The 14,928-nt window shown below is 48.0% G+C and overlaps 1 protein-coding gene across 1 annotated transcript; it reads right to left on the reverse strand.

The window, feature by feature from the left end:
* Positions 1-13,106: 13,106 nt before the first annotated feature.
* On the reverse strand, positions 13,107-14,537 carry LOC135392490 (TNF receptor-associated factor 2-like). Its single transcript, XM_064623198.1, has one exon. The coding sequence runs from the start codon at positions 14,535-14,537 to the stop codon at positions 13,107-13,109; it is 1,431 nt and encodes a 476-aa protein (XP_064479268.1).
* Positions 14,538-14,928: the final 391 nt, after the last annotated feature.

Raw genomic sequence — 14,928 nt, forward strand, 5'->3', positions numbered from 1 at the left:
TGGACCAAGATATTTCACACACATATTCAGTGTTCGCTAATGAAGACACAGCGCGAGTATCGCTCAGTTTAGCGGCACTTCAAAATCGGCATATCTGACCTTTAAGCATTTACGAATCGGTTAGTATCACAGGTAACCCAGGTTTACTGAATGGGTACTGGTTAGAAAAAGCAGTCAAACCTCTCATGCCCTGCACACTGCAGCAGCATGGGCGTTCCCACGACTTTTCTAAAAAGGGGGGCAAAGCGCTTCGGGGGGGGGGCAAGAGTGCAAACCCTCACCCCCTACCAAATCTTTTGCTGGAGGCAGATGTTGCGCACGGTGTGGGTGTTCAGAGGTTCCTATAATGACATCTGAGACATCGTTATGATCTATGACTAAAGAGCGTGCTATTTTCGCAAGGGACCTTGGAGTTCCTGGGGGGGGGGACGGCCCTCCCGTGCCCCCCTCTCGGTACGCCCATGTGCATCAGGTCACTTTTCATTTTGTTGTGGAACATTGAGCTGTATGTAAACATGGAGGTTGATGACAGTGTGGCGAACCGTGACCAACGACGGGGAGGGACACGCCCCTGGAGCAAGCTCTCCTCAGCTCTACCGGCGCCGTCCTAGCATGAGGCCACGATAGTCTGCCCGCTGGGACATTCCATCACCACCGGTCAGGATTCATCCAAAAGAACACGAACTCCTCTACATTTGGTGACCCGAACAACGAACACCATGTTCGGCATAATTCGGCCCTTTTACCATCCCAAATTTGGCAACCTTCTCGCAAGTCCAGCACCGATTGCACGCTGCCGCGCCGCCTGGAAGCCCCTCTACCTCCGCTACAATAGCTCTGACACAGCATCCGATCGAGCCTGATGCTCCCTGCGTATCCGCAACCTCACCCATCCAAACGCACTGAGGCTCGACTCCTTCGAACCGGCCTGTACTCGACCTGATGACGTTTTTTTCAACGGCTTCCTTTACTCCGCAAGACCACCGCTGTGCTATTGATGCCATATTGCGAAGTACATTCCTCCGGCGTACATGCGCTTCACAGCTACATCCATCCTCACTCCTGCCCGATGTTTACCGCACACCGGCACTCTTTAACTGCCGGCCGCGACACTCGAGCCTCGCGCTCACCTGCCGTGGCAGCCAACGCCGCGGCCCGTTTCAGCCGGCGTCTCGGAATCTTACTACGGCTCGTACAGCCTAAACCTCACTGTCACCTAACCTGGGTCTCTCAGAGCTTGGACTCCCGTGCCGGTCGCGCCACCCCAGGACCACTACTCCGACAGCACCTTCACTCACTTCCCCGCTCTTCTCGGGCTAAGGGGTCGTCGTTCCCGGTGCTCACCAGCTATGATCGTTCGCCAACGTGTGCCTTGCCATGCACCTGTTCAACCGTGCACGTCATCCATAGTCGCCCTCGCTATCCTCCTCCAGTGAAGTCGTGGGTTTCTTCTGCTTTATCGGCGCTCCGTGTCAGAGGGGTGAGGGGAGTGATGTGGCGGTACGTGGACAACGACGAGGACGGACACGCGCCTGGAGCACCCTCTTCTCAGTTCTACCGGCGCTGTCTTAGCGTGAGGCCACGATCATCTGCCCGCTGGGACATTCCATCACCGTCGGTCAGGACTCATGTACAGGGACACCACCTTCTCTACAGCAGGGGCTGGTCACACACCATCAGTAACACTACCCAGCAAGTGAAATACTAATCATTACGTCCCCTTACAATAATTCCTTCCCGGTTGTGTTCCCAGGAAGATTTTCTTCTAAAATTTTACCTAGCACCAGCTTGCTGTTGCCACAGGCACTGTGGAATAACAAGGAGATTCTGAGACACAAATACGACGCACACTTCAACACAGTTCAAGACAACATGGAGTATCTCCTGTACTCGCGTTTATGCATATTTCCCACGTCTGTTCTTGCAGTTAGCGTAGCGGCCGTGTCAACTTCCGGTGGTTCTGTTTGTGCAGCTCAGTAGAGTGCGCCGGCGTGGGTTCAATGTAGAAAAGAAGCGCAACCAGTGTAACATGCATACTCAATTCACTCGAAGCTTCTCTGCATTACAATGGTCATTCGCCATTACACATGCCGTCGCGTGTATAAAGCATTTTTGGTTTATGCTTATCATTTTCTTATCGGTAAACGCATTCGTACATTAAACCATTATCGTAAATTAAGGCATTACTAAATTAAAGCATTATCGGCAAATTAAAGCATTCTTATCGGCTTCCACAGCGAAGTGGACAAGAGTGATGTCATATGCAACTGGGACAATACTGTAACGCCCACCTGTCGTGCATGGCCTGCATCGGTTTCAAATCCCACGCAATTTGATGCCTTACATATGATAAGATATTTTATCTGAATCATCGTTTTCCTTTTGTAGAAAGCTATGCTGTGGTACAGTGGTATCTCGATGTCAACTTTAGATGCCTGATACAATGAGGACGCTTTAAGCCCTCTGTGGGCGTCCTCCCAGTTGGGGCCAGTTTCATGAAGTTGATCACAACTGCGTTCGGCATTCTTTTACCGGTTAATGCGCGCTACGCATCCCCGAAAGGGCCGGTTGTGCTGAGAGCTGCGGCTTTTCGACATCGTCCCCAATGCTTTATCGTTTCCCTGCTTGAAGATGACGACATCAGAAAGACGACTCGTGGGCTTCTCCGAAGCAATGGATTGGCGTTTCATGAACTTAGTCGATCTCAGCCCTTTGATGGTGTGCTCTTTGTGCCACGTTGTTCCGAAAGTGACGTATGTTCTAGAATGTTCTCACGTGCTCTGTGAACTGTGCTACCAGAATGTTCTTCAGGCTAAACAACAATGCCCTTTAGACGGTGAAGACTTCCGAGAAAGTGGTACAGGCAAGTTAATGCTGACGCCTGTGCAAATAGGGAAACAAAAGGCGCAGTGTTGCAACTTCAAAGACGGATGTGATTTCTTTGGAACTATCGAACAAGTGAAGCAGCACTTTTTCAAGGAGTGTGGTCACGGTCACGCCAACCTCCAACTGTGTGCTCAGCGGCAGATGTCATGGACGCTGCATTGGAGATGGGAAAGAAGATAGACGTTTCACTGGGGGTCATGACGCTCCGACTGTCTGCAATTGAGGAACAACTCCAGTCACGCCGAAGGAAGAAGGAAAGCCTTGGACAGTGAAGTATCAAACGTTGACGGATCGAAGACCACCGTGGGAAAACAAGAATGTCTAACAAATCACGACAGCTTCGAGACTGTAAACGAGAGGATGCGTGTCATGATGGAGCAAATCGAAGAACTGACTAATTGGGTACGTGTCATAAACAATGAGTTGTCAGATGACACTTCAGAGCATGCAGAAGCAGCAGTGGAAGAGCCCATAGAAGAAAGTAACAATGAGACCGACAACGCCCAAGAAGGTGAAGGTTGTGCTAGGGATCCGCAAGATTCACATGGCCAAGGTGCTACTGTAGGTATAAACGGTATGAATAACGTGACGAGAACCCTAAAAGCTGTGCTTGAAGCATGCAAGCAACTTCATTCGGTTGAAAAGATTTTGAGTGAGCTTAAGTCAGTTAACCCCTCCAGGAAGAACGTTGCCTATTTTCACATTCAGGGCTTTGCCGATATTGAGAAAGAATCGTTGACTGGAAAGAGAGTTGCTCGGAAGTCTGATATCTTTCACTTGTTTGGCTACTCTGGTAAATTGGAAGTTGTCATTGGGTCATATCATGACACAGTGTACTTAGGTATTTTCTTCAGCATTTGTGCGAGCTCAGACGACACGCGCTTGAAATGGCCATTTACCCTGCCTTATACTCTAATGTTGGTGCACCCAACTGATGAGAAAAAGAATATTGAGCCTCACATTGACGTCTCAAAATATATAGATGAGTACAGCGAGTGTTTCATTAAGCCAGTTAAAGACGCCAACGTGGGCTTCGGTGAAGAAGAGCTCTGCATACTGCAAGATGTAGCGAAGAAAGGTTTCGTGCACAACGACTCAATCACTGTTGGTGTAAGAATTCCCTAACATGTTCCTTGCACATGGCTGACTCGTTTGCACCCGCTGTGGCATATTCTGCCGCACTCGCAATGGATGCTGAGTAGTTTTAGTGGTAAATATTTCTAACATTATGCGTTCGAACTTGCATCACAGCTGTCAATCTTACAATTTCGGTACTCATGTACGATGACTAAAGACCTTGAGCCATCGAGACTTACTGATTGGTCGAATTTGTCAAGAAGGCAAGAACAACATCCCCGATATTCTTGTACAAGTTCATCTAACTGTGAGAGCACTTGTTTTTGAAATGTCACTAATGTTTCGTTTCCTATTGTTACTTGAAGAAAAAAAAAGTGCGAACACGTGTTCCACCTGTGTTTCCCCTAGCCATGTTTATTGCATCGCCGGCCAATATGTCGTGTGACATCTGTAGGCGATGCAAAAATGTGAAAGAAAGATAAAAATTAAAAAAAGTAAAGGAACCTGACAGAAGTATTGAACTGACGCCACCTATATTGTTGGTTCAAATAAAGTAACCGTTCATTTGATGATCAGTCTTCTTTTTTTCTCTATCTGTCTCTTTTTTTTTACTCCCAGCGTCAGAGTTCGTTTTCCCCGTGGAACATGAATGATGTGGCAGATGCAATCAAACACCTTGCAGGTGAGAGCTGCCGGATATCACTTTTTGTAGACAACGGGTTTGATTGAATATACTGCTTATCTGCATGACACTGGATTGGTTAGAGTGTGAGTTGTTTTCTAAGCAAGTAATCAGGCTTGTAGAATTTCATGTTCAAGAGTTTTCTAAGAAGCGTCGACTGTGGGGCTAGTTGGCAAATGATTACTAAAGATGTAGCGCGAAGAAACGAACGATAATAAGGAGACGCACACAACGAGCGCTTTTCTGTTGCTTCTGTCTTCTTTCCGCTTAATTTTCTGTTCACCGAATGCAAGCGTTGCTTCAATTCTTCATTCGGAGGGCTTTTCTCGTAATTGTTCACACAGGGAACTGATTATTATCGACTGGATTTGTTTGGAAACCTTCGTTAAGTTGGTCAATAACATCGTCCTTCAATATTTGTCGTTGGATGAAACCAAACAGAGTTCGTGCGTGCGTGAGAAAAAAAAAGGGATCAATACACGTGGTGTTATCACGACTTGCAAACTCGCATGAAGAAAAGGACATAGAGAGGACATCTTGAACAACTTTATTTTGGCTTTGGCTTTGGAATTTTGGAAGGACATCTTGACCTGTCTGTCTATGTCCGCGTTTACAATCGCTGATAACATCATGTCTGAAGCATACCAACTAATCGATCTCTGCGCTTTCATTCGAGTCTCAGTAGGCGTTCGTTTTGTTTCTGGGTGCGTATGCTCGGGTCTCTGATAATGTATCATTATGTACGAGCTATCCCGAAAAGTTTTCACTGTTCACAACAGTACCGGTTAAAGCTACGGGACTAGGGGACCCCCGACCATGGGAGGCGTCTACCCGTTGGGAAACTTCAACTCTAGAGCTCAAGCTGAGTAAAATATTTCAAAATTAAAATCAACAACATGGAACAGTACAACAACAACAAAACTACAATTAATGAAGGAGAAGTGATGGTGACATGGGATGTTTCCCCGTGGTAGCTACAGGACCCTACCCCACTTCACATAGGTTAATATGAGAGGATGAGTTATTGTGAACGCGAAGCGACGAGAGGTCGGAGTTCTGTTTCGAGCTCTTCGAGGAGTCCAGTGGCGTGCATGAAAGCAAAAAGGGAGCGAAGAACCTGGCACTGATGCGCAGGGGAGCTCCGTGGGCCAAGCACTTTGGACAAGCTGAATGATCTATGGTCAAAGAGCTCAAGTTGGCGTGTGAAACACCCGGCGTTCACACGTGTAGCGGTCACAGCCCTCAATGATATGGATGATCGTAGAACAGTAACATTGAAACATGGGGTATGCCTTTTCTACTGGATGAGGAAATTTTGAAAACTGTGAATGAGGTTGCTCCTATGCTTCAGGTTCCCCCTCTACTGAAGGGTGATTTTGATGCCATACACAGATTGCCCACAAAGACGGGTGACCCTGCGATCCTTATCAATATCAGAATTAAGGATAGGCAGACCCGTGAGAAGTGGCTCGGTAATAAAAGTAGATGAAGCCAATCCAAGCCATGATCCGCTCCTTGACTTAAACGGCTACGCAGCTGAATTCAGTCATATAGAGCTGACTTTTACGGTGGGGTTGCCTGTATACTAAATGTGCCATCCCCTACTCACGTAGAGATGATCTTTATATGAACAAGCCCCTGGTAGATACTTTGTTTATCGAGATACCCAACTACCCGCTTTCGGTTAGCTACTTCCCTGGACGCCCTCTTGTCATAGGGGTTATTTGTAGGTCTCCTAGCAGTGACCTCAATTTCTTGTTGTCGGAACTTTATGACCTTCTGCATGCGCTATGGTCATCTTGATTTAACACAATCATTCTTGCCGATTTGAACGTCGATCTTCTGAACGAAAGTTCCCAAACCATTACATACACGAAAAGCCAAAGCTCCACCGGGTTTAAACAGTTGATTTCAATTGCTACACGCTTCCGTCTGTCGGGTCCGGGTTCTCTAACTTTATCATATACTCACCAACCTTCCTGACGACCGGTTGTGCCATGGCGTCGCGGCGCGTGATATTTCTGACCACGAAATAATATATGTAGGCGCGAGCCGAATCGGAATCCGGAATCCGTTAGCCGGAATCCTTATAGCGCAGGTTACATCGAACTTTAACAATTTTGCTGATGTGGAAGAGAAGTTCAGTTACTTTATGTCTACACTCCAAGGCGCAATCGATAAGGTGTCCAAAATAAGCACCCATGATCGTCGCTCAGTGATTAAGCAACCTTGGATCACGAAAGGGATTCTCAAAAGTATAAAGTATAAGAACAACCTGCATCGCAAGGTGAGGCTGTCGCTACAGAACACTGTTTTCCGCAGTCGTTGTTCGAGGTACAATAATCTCCTTGAAAACACGATCAAGCTAGCGAAACGGGACTCTTTTCAGCATGTTACTGCTTGTTCCGCTGGCGACTCTAAGCAACTCTGGCGTACAGTTAATAGTGCTGTATCAAGAAACAGTGCTTCCGACGCGCCTGGTTCGCGCCTTCTTTTTCATCATGACGTACAGGTTATTGGTCCACCTGACATTGTAGAGAGCTGTCCAAGGAGCACTTCTGTAACGTTGCAAATCGTGTCCACATAGGTATCGACGTTGCATCACCACCACCCTTTCGCACGCTGAATAGAGACTCCTCCTTTCTTCTTCCCACTTCACCCGATGAAGTCCTTGCCACCACTCAATCAATGGAACCACTGAAATCTTGTGGCTTTGATGGTACATCGCAGTATTCCTGAAGCGTTTTGCCAATTTGTTGGCAGAACCCCTTTTGGTACTTTTCGACGAGCTCTTTTCAGACGGTATTTTCCCACAAGAATTAAAACTAGCAAAGATCATACCGGTCCATAATCGAGGTGCTAAGTCAGATGTCTCCAATTTCCGACATGTTTCCTTGTTCAGGATATTTAATATGACCAAGTAAATTTGTGGAGGTCCGATACAATTTCAATATAATGTAGCACAAACTGAATAACAAAATGATTACACCACACAAGTCACACCTGGTTATCATCAGTCAGCAACGTATTGGAGAAAATACTGTTGGTACGTCTAGAAGGGGGTATAGGTTTATTAAGAAAAAAAAAGCGAAAGGAAGCGTTAGCCAGGCAAAGAGCCGGCTTGTTGTTCCCCAAACAAAAGGGGAAACGGAAAAAAGAAAAAGAAGGAAAAAGGAGAGGAAATAAAGAAAGAAGAAACTAGAAAAGAGACACTAGAAGAACATCACATGCAGTTCACGAGTCTTGAGACACAGAGAAAACTGAGGTGAGCGGCAGTGACAGCCCACTGCTTGGGGTGCGGGACGGGGCCAAGGAGAGCGGTCAACGAAAAGAAGTTTTTTTTAAAAAAATAGTCTAAGCAGCTTGTAACAGCCCCAGCGCTGCCACCATCGTCATCCAGTTTCACGTGCGGGCATAACCCGCGTAGAATAAAATCAGTTGGGCTCCTGCCACCAAACCAATCGGTTGTCTCTTGCCTGAGTCCAACAAGCTTTTTGCAAAATCTCAGTTCGGCTTTCGCAGAGGTAAGTGCTAGTTTCTCGCTATTCATTCTCCTCAATCCCGTCGCAGACGCCCTGAGCCGCGTAGACATTTCAGCCATCGCCTCCTCACCGGTCTCCCCGGAACGACTGGCCGAACTTCAGTCTACCGACGAGGAAATAGAATCCTTCCGCACGTCTCCTTCCACCGGCATTCGCCTAGAAGACGAGCCCATCCCCGGATTCCGTAGCACGTTCTGCTGCGATATGCCATCCGGCTCTCCTCGTCCATTCTTACCCCAGTCCGTACGCCGTCAAATGTTTGACCCCCTTCACTCCACTTCACACCCTGGCATCCGGGCCACACAGCAGCTTGTCGCTGCCCGTTACGTATGGCCCGGAATGCGCAGCGACATCACGCATTGGGTGCGCTCCTGCGTTCCGTGCCAACGGTCCAAAGTCACCCGTCATTCCACTACTCCACCCGGAAGATTTCTTGAACCAGATACACGCTTTGCTCACGTCCACCTCGACATCGTCGGCCCCCTGCCTCCATCTCGGGGATTCCGGTACTTGCTGACGATGATCGACAGATTTTCCCGATGGCCAGAAGCCTCGCCCATCAAGGATATCTCCGCTCCTACAGTGAGCGCCGCTTTCGTCGAGAACTGGGTCGCCCGATTTGGCGCTCCCTCTACTATTACGACGGACAGAAGACGCCAGTTCGAGTCCAAACTGGCCCTTTTCCAAACTGGCCGTCCTGCTCGGCGGACACAAGACCAGAACCACCGCCTAACATCCCGCTGCGAACGGCATGGTAGAGCGGCTGCATCGCAGCCTCAAGACCGCCCTCAAAGCTGCCGCCACCTCTACCTGGACAGAAGCGCTCCCGCTGGTGCTCCTTTCATTACGCTCCACAGTGAAGCAGGACCTGCGCTGCGCGCAGGCAGAAATTGTTTACGGGACGACCCTTCGTATCCCCGGCGCCTTCTTCCCGCCTTCGTCCCCAGCGTGTCCCACTGACATGACGTCTTACGTCGACCGTCTACGGTCCGCACTCGGCCACCTCCAGTCTCATCCTCCTCGGTCTTGCTCACGCGCAACTTTTCAGCACCCTCTTCCGCAGACGACCACCCACGTTTTTGTGCGTCACGACGGGGTGCGCAAGCCTCTTCAGCCCCCCATACGACGGACCTTATCTGGTCACGCATCGTGGTACCAAGCATTTCACCCTGCAAATCGCGGGTCGCACGGAAACCGTATCCGTGAACCGGTTAAAGCCGGCATTCCTGGAATACCAAGCCTACCGCCCCTCCTCAGTAGCACCGGCCGTCCCACCTCATTCTTCACCTTCGGCCCTACCTTCTACGTCCACCACGCCCCGCCGCTTGCCTCCACGTCGGGTCCGCTGGGCTGCCCCTCTCCGCACCATTCATCTCATCAACCGCTCCGCTGAGGGGGGAGTCATGTAGCAGCCCCAGCGCTGCCACCATCGTCATCCAGTTTCACGTGCGGGCATAACCCGCGTAGAATAAAATCAATGGGGTCCTGCCACCAAACCAACCGGTTGTCTCTTGCCTGAATCCAACAAGCTTTTTGCAAAATCTCAGTTGGGCTTTCGCAGAGGTAAGTCCTGTAAGTAAAAGTCTGTTCCTGCTAGTTTCTCGCAATTCATTCCCCACTCTCCATAATAAAGTTGTTGTTGTTAGGGGATGCAGCTACGCATGTGTACAAACAGTTCGGTGACCGGGAGGGGTGATGTTTTTCTATTTTTAACTTTTCATTTTTTCCTTTCTGTAGGGTTAATTTAGGGGATCTTTGTGGAAGTAGCAGAATTCATTAGGTGACGAATTCAATATCTTCCGGTTTGATATATATTCCAGCTCAACTCAAACTCAACTAAATGATAGGAGGAACCTGGCGGTGGACACATGGCTGGAAAATTACATTTAATTGAAATTTCAGTCGTTCAAGCACGTCCGTTCCGAATTTTTATCTTTCCAGACGAGGAGGAGACCCTGCTCTATTATTCCGATTTATAGCAGACTATGATAAGCGCGGACGCGCGACCGAAGGCGGGCTGGAACAGCGCGCTCATTTTCTTGTTATTTTGGTTTCGTTACTGATCATCATCTCCCATTTCGGAGTCAATCGAATCTTCCTTACCTCCCGAAGTCACAAGAAACAAAGTGCCTACATCAGTTCTCAAACAGCTAGCAGCGGACATGATGCATAGTAGATATACTAATCATACTGGAGTTTTTAGCCATGAATGTTGATCGGCTGCGTTTGGTATCCAAACGGACGATGTGTCGCATGGACACCGTATCTCACACCGCACATCATCAACGTCGGCTCAGCTCTATGCTATCGCGTTGCTTCTGCGTAAGGCCTCGTGTGACGCTCTGCGGACCTGGGGGCTTAATCGCTTCATCGTCGTTACGGTCGTTAGAAGCTAACGAGTGTCGGGATATTCAAAAAGGCTGGCGGGAAATTTAAACAGGTAGGCATGTGATAGAACACGTGCACGGCGCTCTTCGCGCGATACGTGAAGGCCGTGGTACACGTCACGCGCAATGTGTCACGTGCCCACCTTTTTGAATTTCCCGCCACTCGTTATATTGTAACGAACGTAACGACGATGAAGCGATTAAGCCCCCAGCCCCGATTAAGCCCCGTTGTTTACTGGGGTTCAAAGGCTGCTGTTCAATGTATGGCCAACATGGAGATTCGTGGATCGCTCGCCCCAGTTGTTAATGATATCCTCCATCAAGTTCAGCTTCTAATTGATCACGGTCATCATATATCCCTGCAGTGGGTCCCGGGTCACTGTGGTTTGAGTGGAAACGAAGAGGCTGACAGAGTGGCAACGGCTGTCCAACAGTCTCTGACGGCTGTACCAATAGTGTTGTCGAGAGGAGACAGGAGATCACTTCTGACTGAGCTCATCCAGCCACTAGCTCGCCAGTAGTGGAGCTGGGACATCACTGACAGGTCTCTCATGTATTCGGTGGATCTAATTTTGTCTTTCGCAGTTCCAGACCGTTTACAACGCTATTTTACGTCCCTCCTGCACAGGCTTCGTCTCAATGTAGACTTGGCTCCCCAGTTCAAGTACCGGGTCGGATACTATGACAGAAGCCTATGCTCCAAATGTGGTGTCGTGGCGAACATTGAGCACGCCCTAGAGCACGAATGTGAGCTCTACGAAACGGAGAGGTGGCAACTCTGTGCTCAGTTGAGTACTGCATGCTAGCAGACAGATATTCAACCTGGCTGCACTTCTCTGCCCATGTCAGAGCCGCGTGCAACACTGTCGATGTCTTCTGATTTTCTTGGAGTTCCTGTTTTCTACCGGTTTGCTCCAGGCGCTGCAGAGTCATACTCTGTATCTCAATGACCATTGCTGCTTCTTTCATGTTTTTTTTCTTCATCTTCCTTTTGAGCGGCGTAGCATAGCCAATGGTGGACTGAATCGTTGTGCCTGTACATAACTTTAACTTCATTCTCATATATCACATCTAATGTTTGGCGTGTTATGGGGTAGTGTACCACACTCTCCGAGTCTCTTCGTCAGCTGGACTCTTGCCCCTTCTCCCTGTCGAAATTGCTTGGTCCCTGGCCTAATCCAGCCCAGCAACGCTCTGCGCTCAAAGCTCTTCTGACATTTCTGGACACCATTGGACTTCAATCGTTATTGTGAAGGGGCTCGTGATTTTATTCCCCACATTCCCACCAGCAATGGGGTAGAGTATCGCCTGTGGCGAGGAACCTCCCCACTCTCCAAAGCCAAAAATAAACTTGTTGTTACTGCTCTCCAGCCGGTGAATCACCGCACGAGCAGCGTAAAGCGTGTTGCAAAAAAAAAAAAAAAGAAAAGAGAGAGAGAGAGAGAAAGAAAGAAAAAAGTAAAAAGAAAACGGAAAGAGTGGAACATAGTAACCTTATACACCCTCGTACTCAGTTTCTCTGTCGAAATATACATCTTCAGCGCGCAAAGGGCGTGGGAGGTTTGAATAAAGGCAATTACGCAATGCGATTGAGAAAAAGGCAGGCTGAGGACAAAGTTGGCAATGTTAACTGGAGACGTTAAAACAACGTGTTTCTATAGGTGGTTGTAAATCCCTCTTTGAGGCATGTGAAATCCTGGATGTGTCATTAGATGTGATAAAAAGAGAGCTTGTGGAAGCCACATTAAGGGTTCAGGAAATTATATCAGCACGGAATATCAATTTGTATCACTGACAGGAGCTTGATAAGATTCAAAGCGGTCTCAGAGGGCGTGTGTCAAAATATGAATAAAGTGTGTTTTTGTACTTTATATTTTGTTGGAAGCAGAAGTGCCTGTCCGTGTCTAGTCCTTTCTGTCCCTGCACCTTGGCAATCGTAGCCAGTTGACTCTTACCAACACGCCGAAACCACCTTGTTACTTAACCTGGAAAATGTCGCGTATATACTCACTTCTAGGCGGTTATAGGCATATGCCCAAACATCCGTGCCCTGCAGATCCCCCTCCCCCTAACAAAAACGACCAACACACACACACAAAAAAGAAACGCCTCTACAGGCAGCGGTCCGCATTCAAGCGAGGGCTGTACGTAGCTTAGGTACCTCCAAAAAGGACGTTTTTGCAAGGCCCAGTGTTATAGTTCTTCGATTTGTGTCAAGCTGTGTCAAGCTCAGTGTGGAGCCACACTGACTTGCTATCATTCCCTTTGTAAATTCCCTTTTCGTAGCTCTTGCATGTGCATAACAACCAGATTTTTATTACTGGCAAGTACAAACTGCACTGGACGAAAGAGTAATTGATCGTGCAGGATAGAAATAAAAAGATGATGAGTTGACGTAGACCTAGCTGATCATGGCTGATGTACCTGCGACATGTAGGATGATAATATCCTCTTCGTGCCACAGGCTAGGGCGCCGTTCTTCGCACGGGCTGATATATGTGACCAACGATATATAGTTAAACCTACGGATTATCAACATCCTTCCATAAGGGTAACGGCAACAGTGATTGCGTTCTCGTGAACGAAGCTACCATTTCGTGCATCTTCCAGTTTGCAAAACATAGGCCAGCCGTAGCCGAGATTGCGACTTGCGACTGGCCTATTGAAACTCTCGGGGTGTTCCTGAAACCCCTTTGGGACATCGATATGCTTGTCGATATTCTTTGTCTGATCAGTTGGATGAACCAAAATAAGAGTATAAGGCAAGAAGAAGGGCCATTTCAAGAGGGAGTCTTTGGGGCCACGACAAATATGCAGGAAGACACCTATGTGTATGACGCTATCATATTGTTTGAACCCAACACTTAACGTTACAGAATAGCCACGCAAGACGAAAACGTCAGAAGAAGCGTTGACGAGCGATACCTCCTTTGCCTCCTTCTCAAGCTTGTCGACGTCTTGAACATGGAAAAAAGCAACATTGCCTCCGTATCCTATGGGAGCCTGTGGAACTCTGGGCGTATTTCTCGAGCTACTCACTTTGTCGTCGGGCGACGACAAATGATTTTGTGTGCGTTTCGACATCGCTTCAAGTTTTTCGGAGCATTGTTTCCACCCTTCAATCGATCTCACTATGTTCTGAGCCACTTCTTTTTGCATTTCCACAAGAGTAGTTAGCCTCTCCCGGTTGAAAGTGACGGTGTTCCTGATTTCGGCGGCATTTACAACTTGGTTGTTATGTTGCCCTTCAACCGAAGATAACGCTTCCGTAACACTGTGCAGGCTACTGGCCATGTTTGATACACCCTCTGTGGAGAGCCTATGTTCCTCTTGAATCGTGCGGAGTACCTGCGCATAATTCACAACAAACTCTTTCGTAGTGTCGATCCCCACAGTATGTCTGTTTAGCTGGTGTTCAATAGCGCATAGCTTTCCGGCCAGATTTACTAGTGAGGCGTTGATCTCTTTGCCAATCTCAACGACACTGCTGTCAATATCAACATCTCCCCTCGGTCTATTTTCTTCCCCGCACTGTCCTTCCATGTAATGGTTCACGACGTCTTTAAGGAACACCGTGGCACAACACTTCTTACAAGCTAACGCGTGAAACTCACAGTACTTCAAGAAGTGAGATTTCAATCGTTCCAGCGACCCAACGAAACTACATCCATGGTTGAAGTTGAAACAGTGAGCCTCTAGTTTCTGCAGACGCGTCGTCCTAATTGGTAAAATAATGACTTCGCTTTGGAGTAACTCTTGCTTGTCGAGCGGACAACCTCGGTTGCTTCGAAGAACGCTCTGGTAACATCCCTCACAAAGGGAATGGTAACATTCGAGCCTGAAGATCTTCTCAGGAATGACGGCGCACAAGTCACACGATATCGTCGACGGGAGATCCACAAACTGCAAGGGACGCCAGTCAAGGGCTTCAAAGTGTCCCAGGAGGTAGCTTTTGGAAGACATCATACAAACGAAGCCTTCGATGAGTTTCCGACGGCGAGAAAACGAAATCTGGCACACACTGCGTGCACCTTTCTGTATCACTGAGTGAAGTCTGTCGAACTGTAGTAGTTGAACGCCACGCACTTGTACCGATAAGAACCGCGTGATTATTTTATCGGCACAAAGGGAAGCGCCTTATGTTGTATCATGGCCAAGGTAATGCCAGCAGCGGACCTTGAAATGGGGCGTTTTTTTCTTTTTTTTTTTGTGATACGAAGTTTTGTGGACACAACACATCGTCTATAATTTTACTCGCATTAAATAAGCTTGGAGGGGATGAAAAAAAAAATTTGAAGGAGCAGAAATTAGGATTACAAGCCGTGGGATACATGCACGTTCGCAAATAGAAAAG

The sequence above is a fragment of the Ornithodoros turicata genome, chromosome 4 (assembly GCF_037126465.1).
Source record: "Ornithodoros turicata isolate Travis chromosome 4, ASM3712646v1, whole genome shotgun sequence".
Taxonomy (NCBI): Eukaryota; Metazoa; Arthropoda; class Arachnida; order Ixodida; family Argasidae; genus Ornithodoros; species Ornithodoros turicata.

What these genes read in the sequence shown, in the direction of transcription:
- LOC135392490 (XM_064623198.1), bottom strand. Translation starts at nt 14,537, where the DNA reads ATGTCTTCCAAAAGCTACCTCCTGGGACACTTTGAAGCCCTTGACTGG.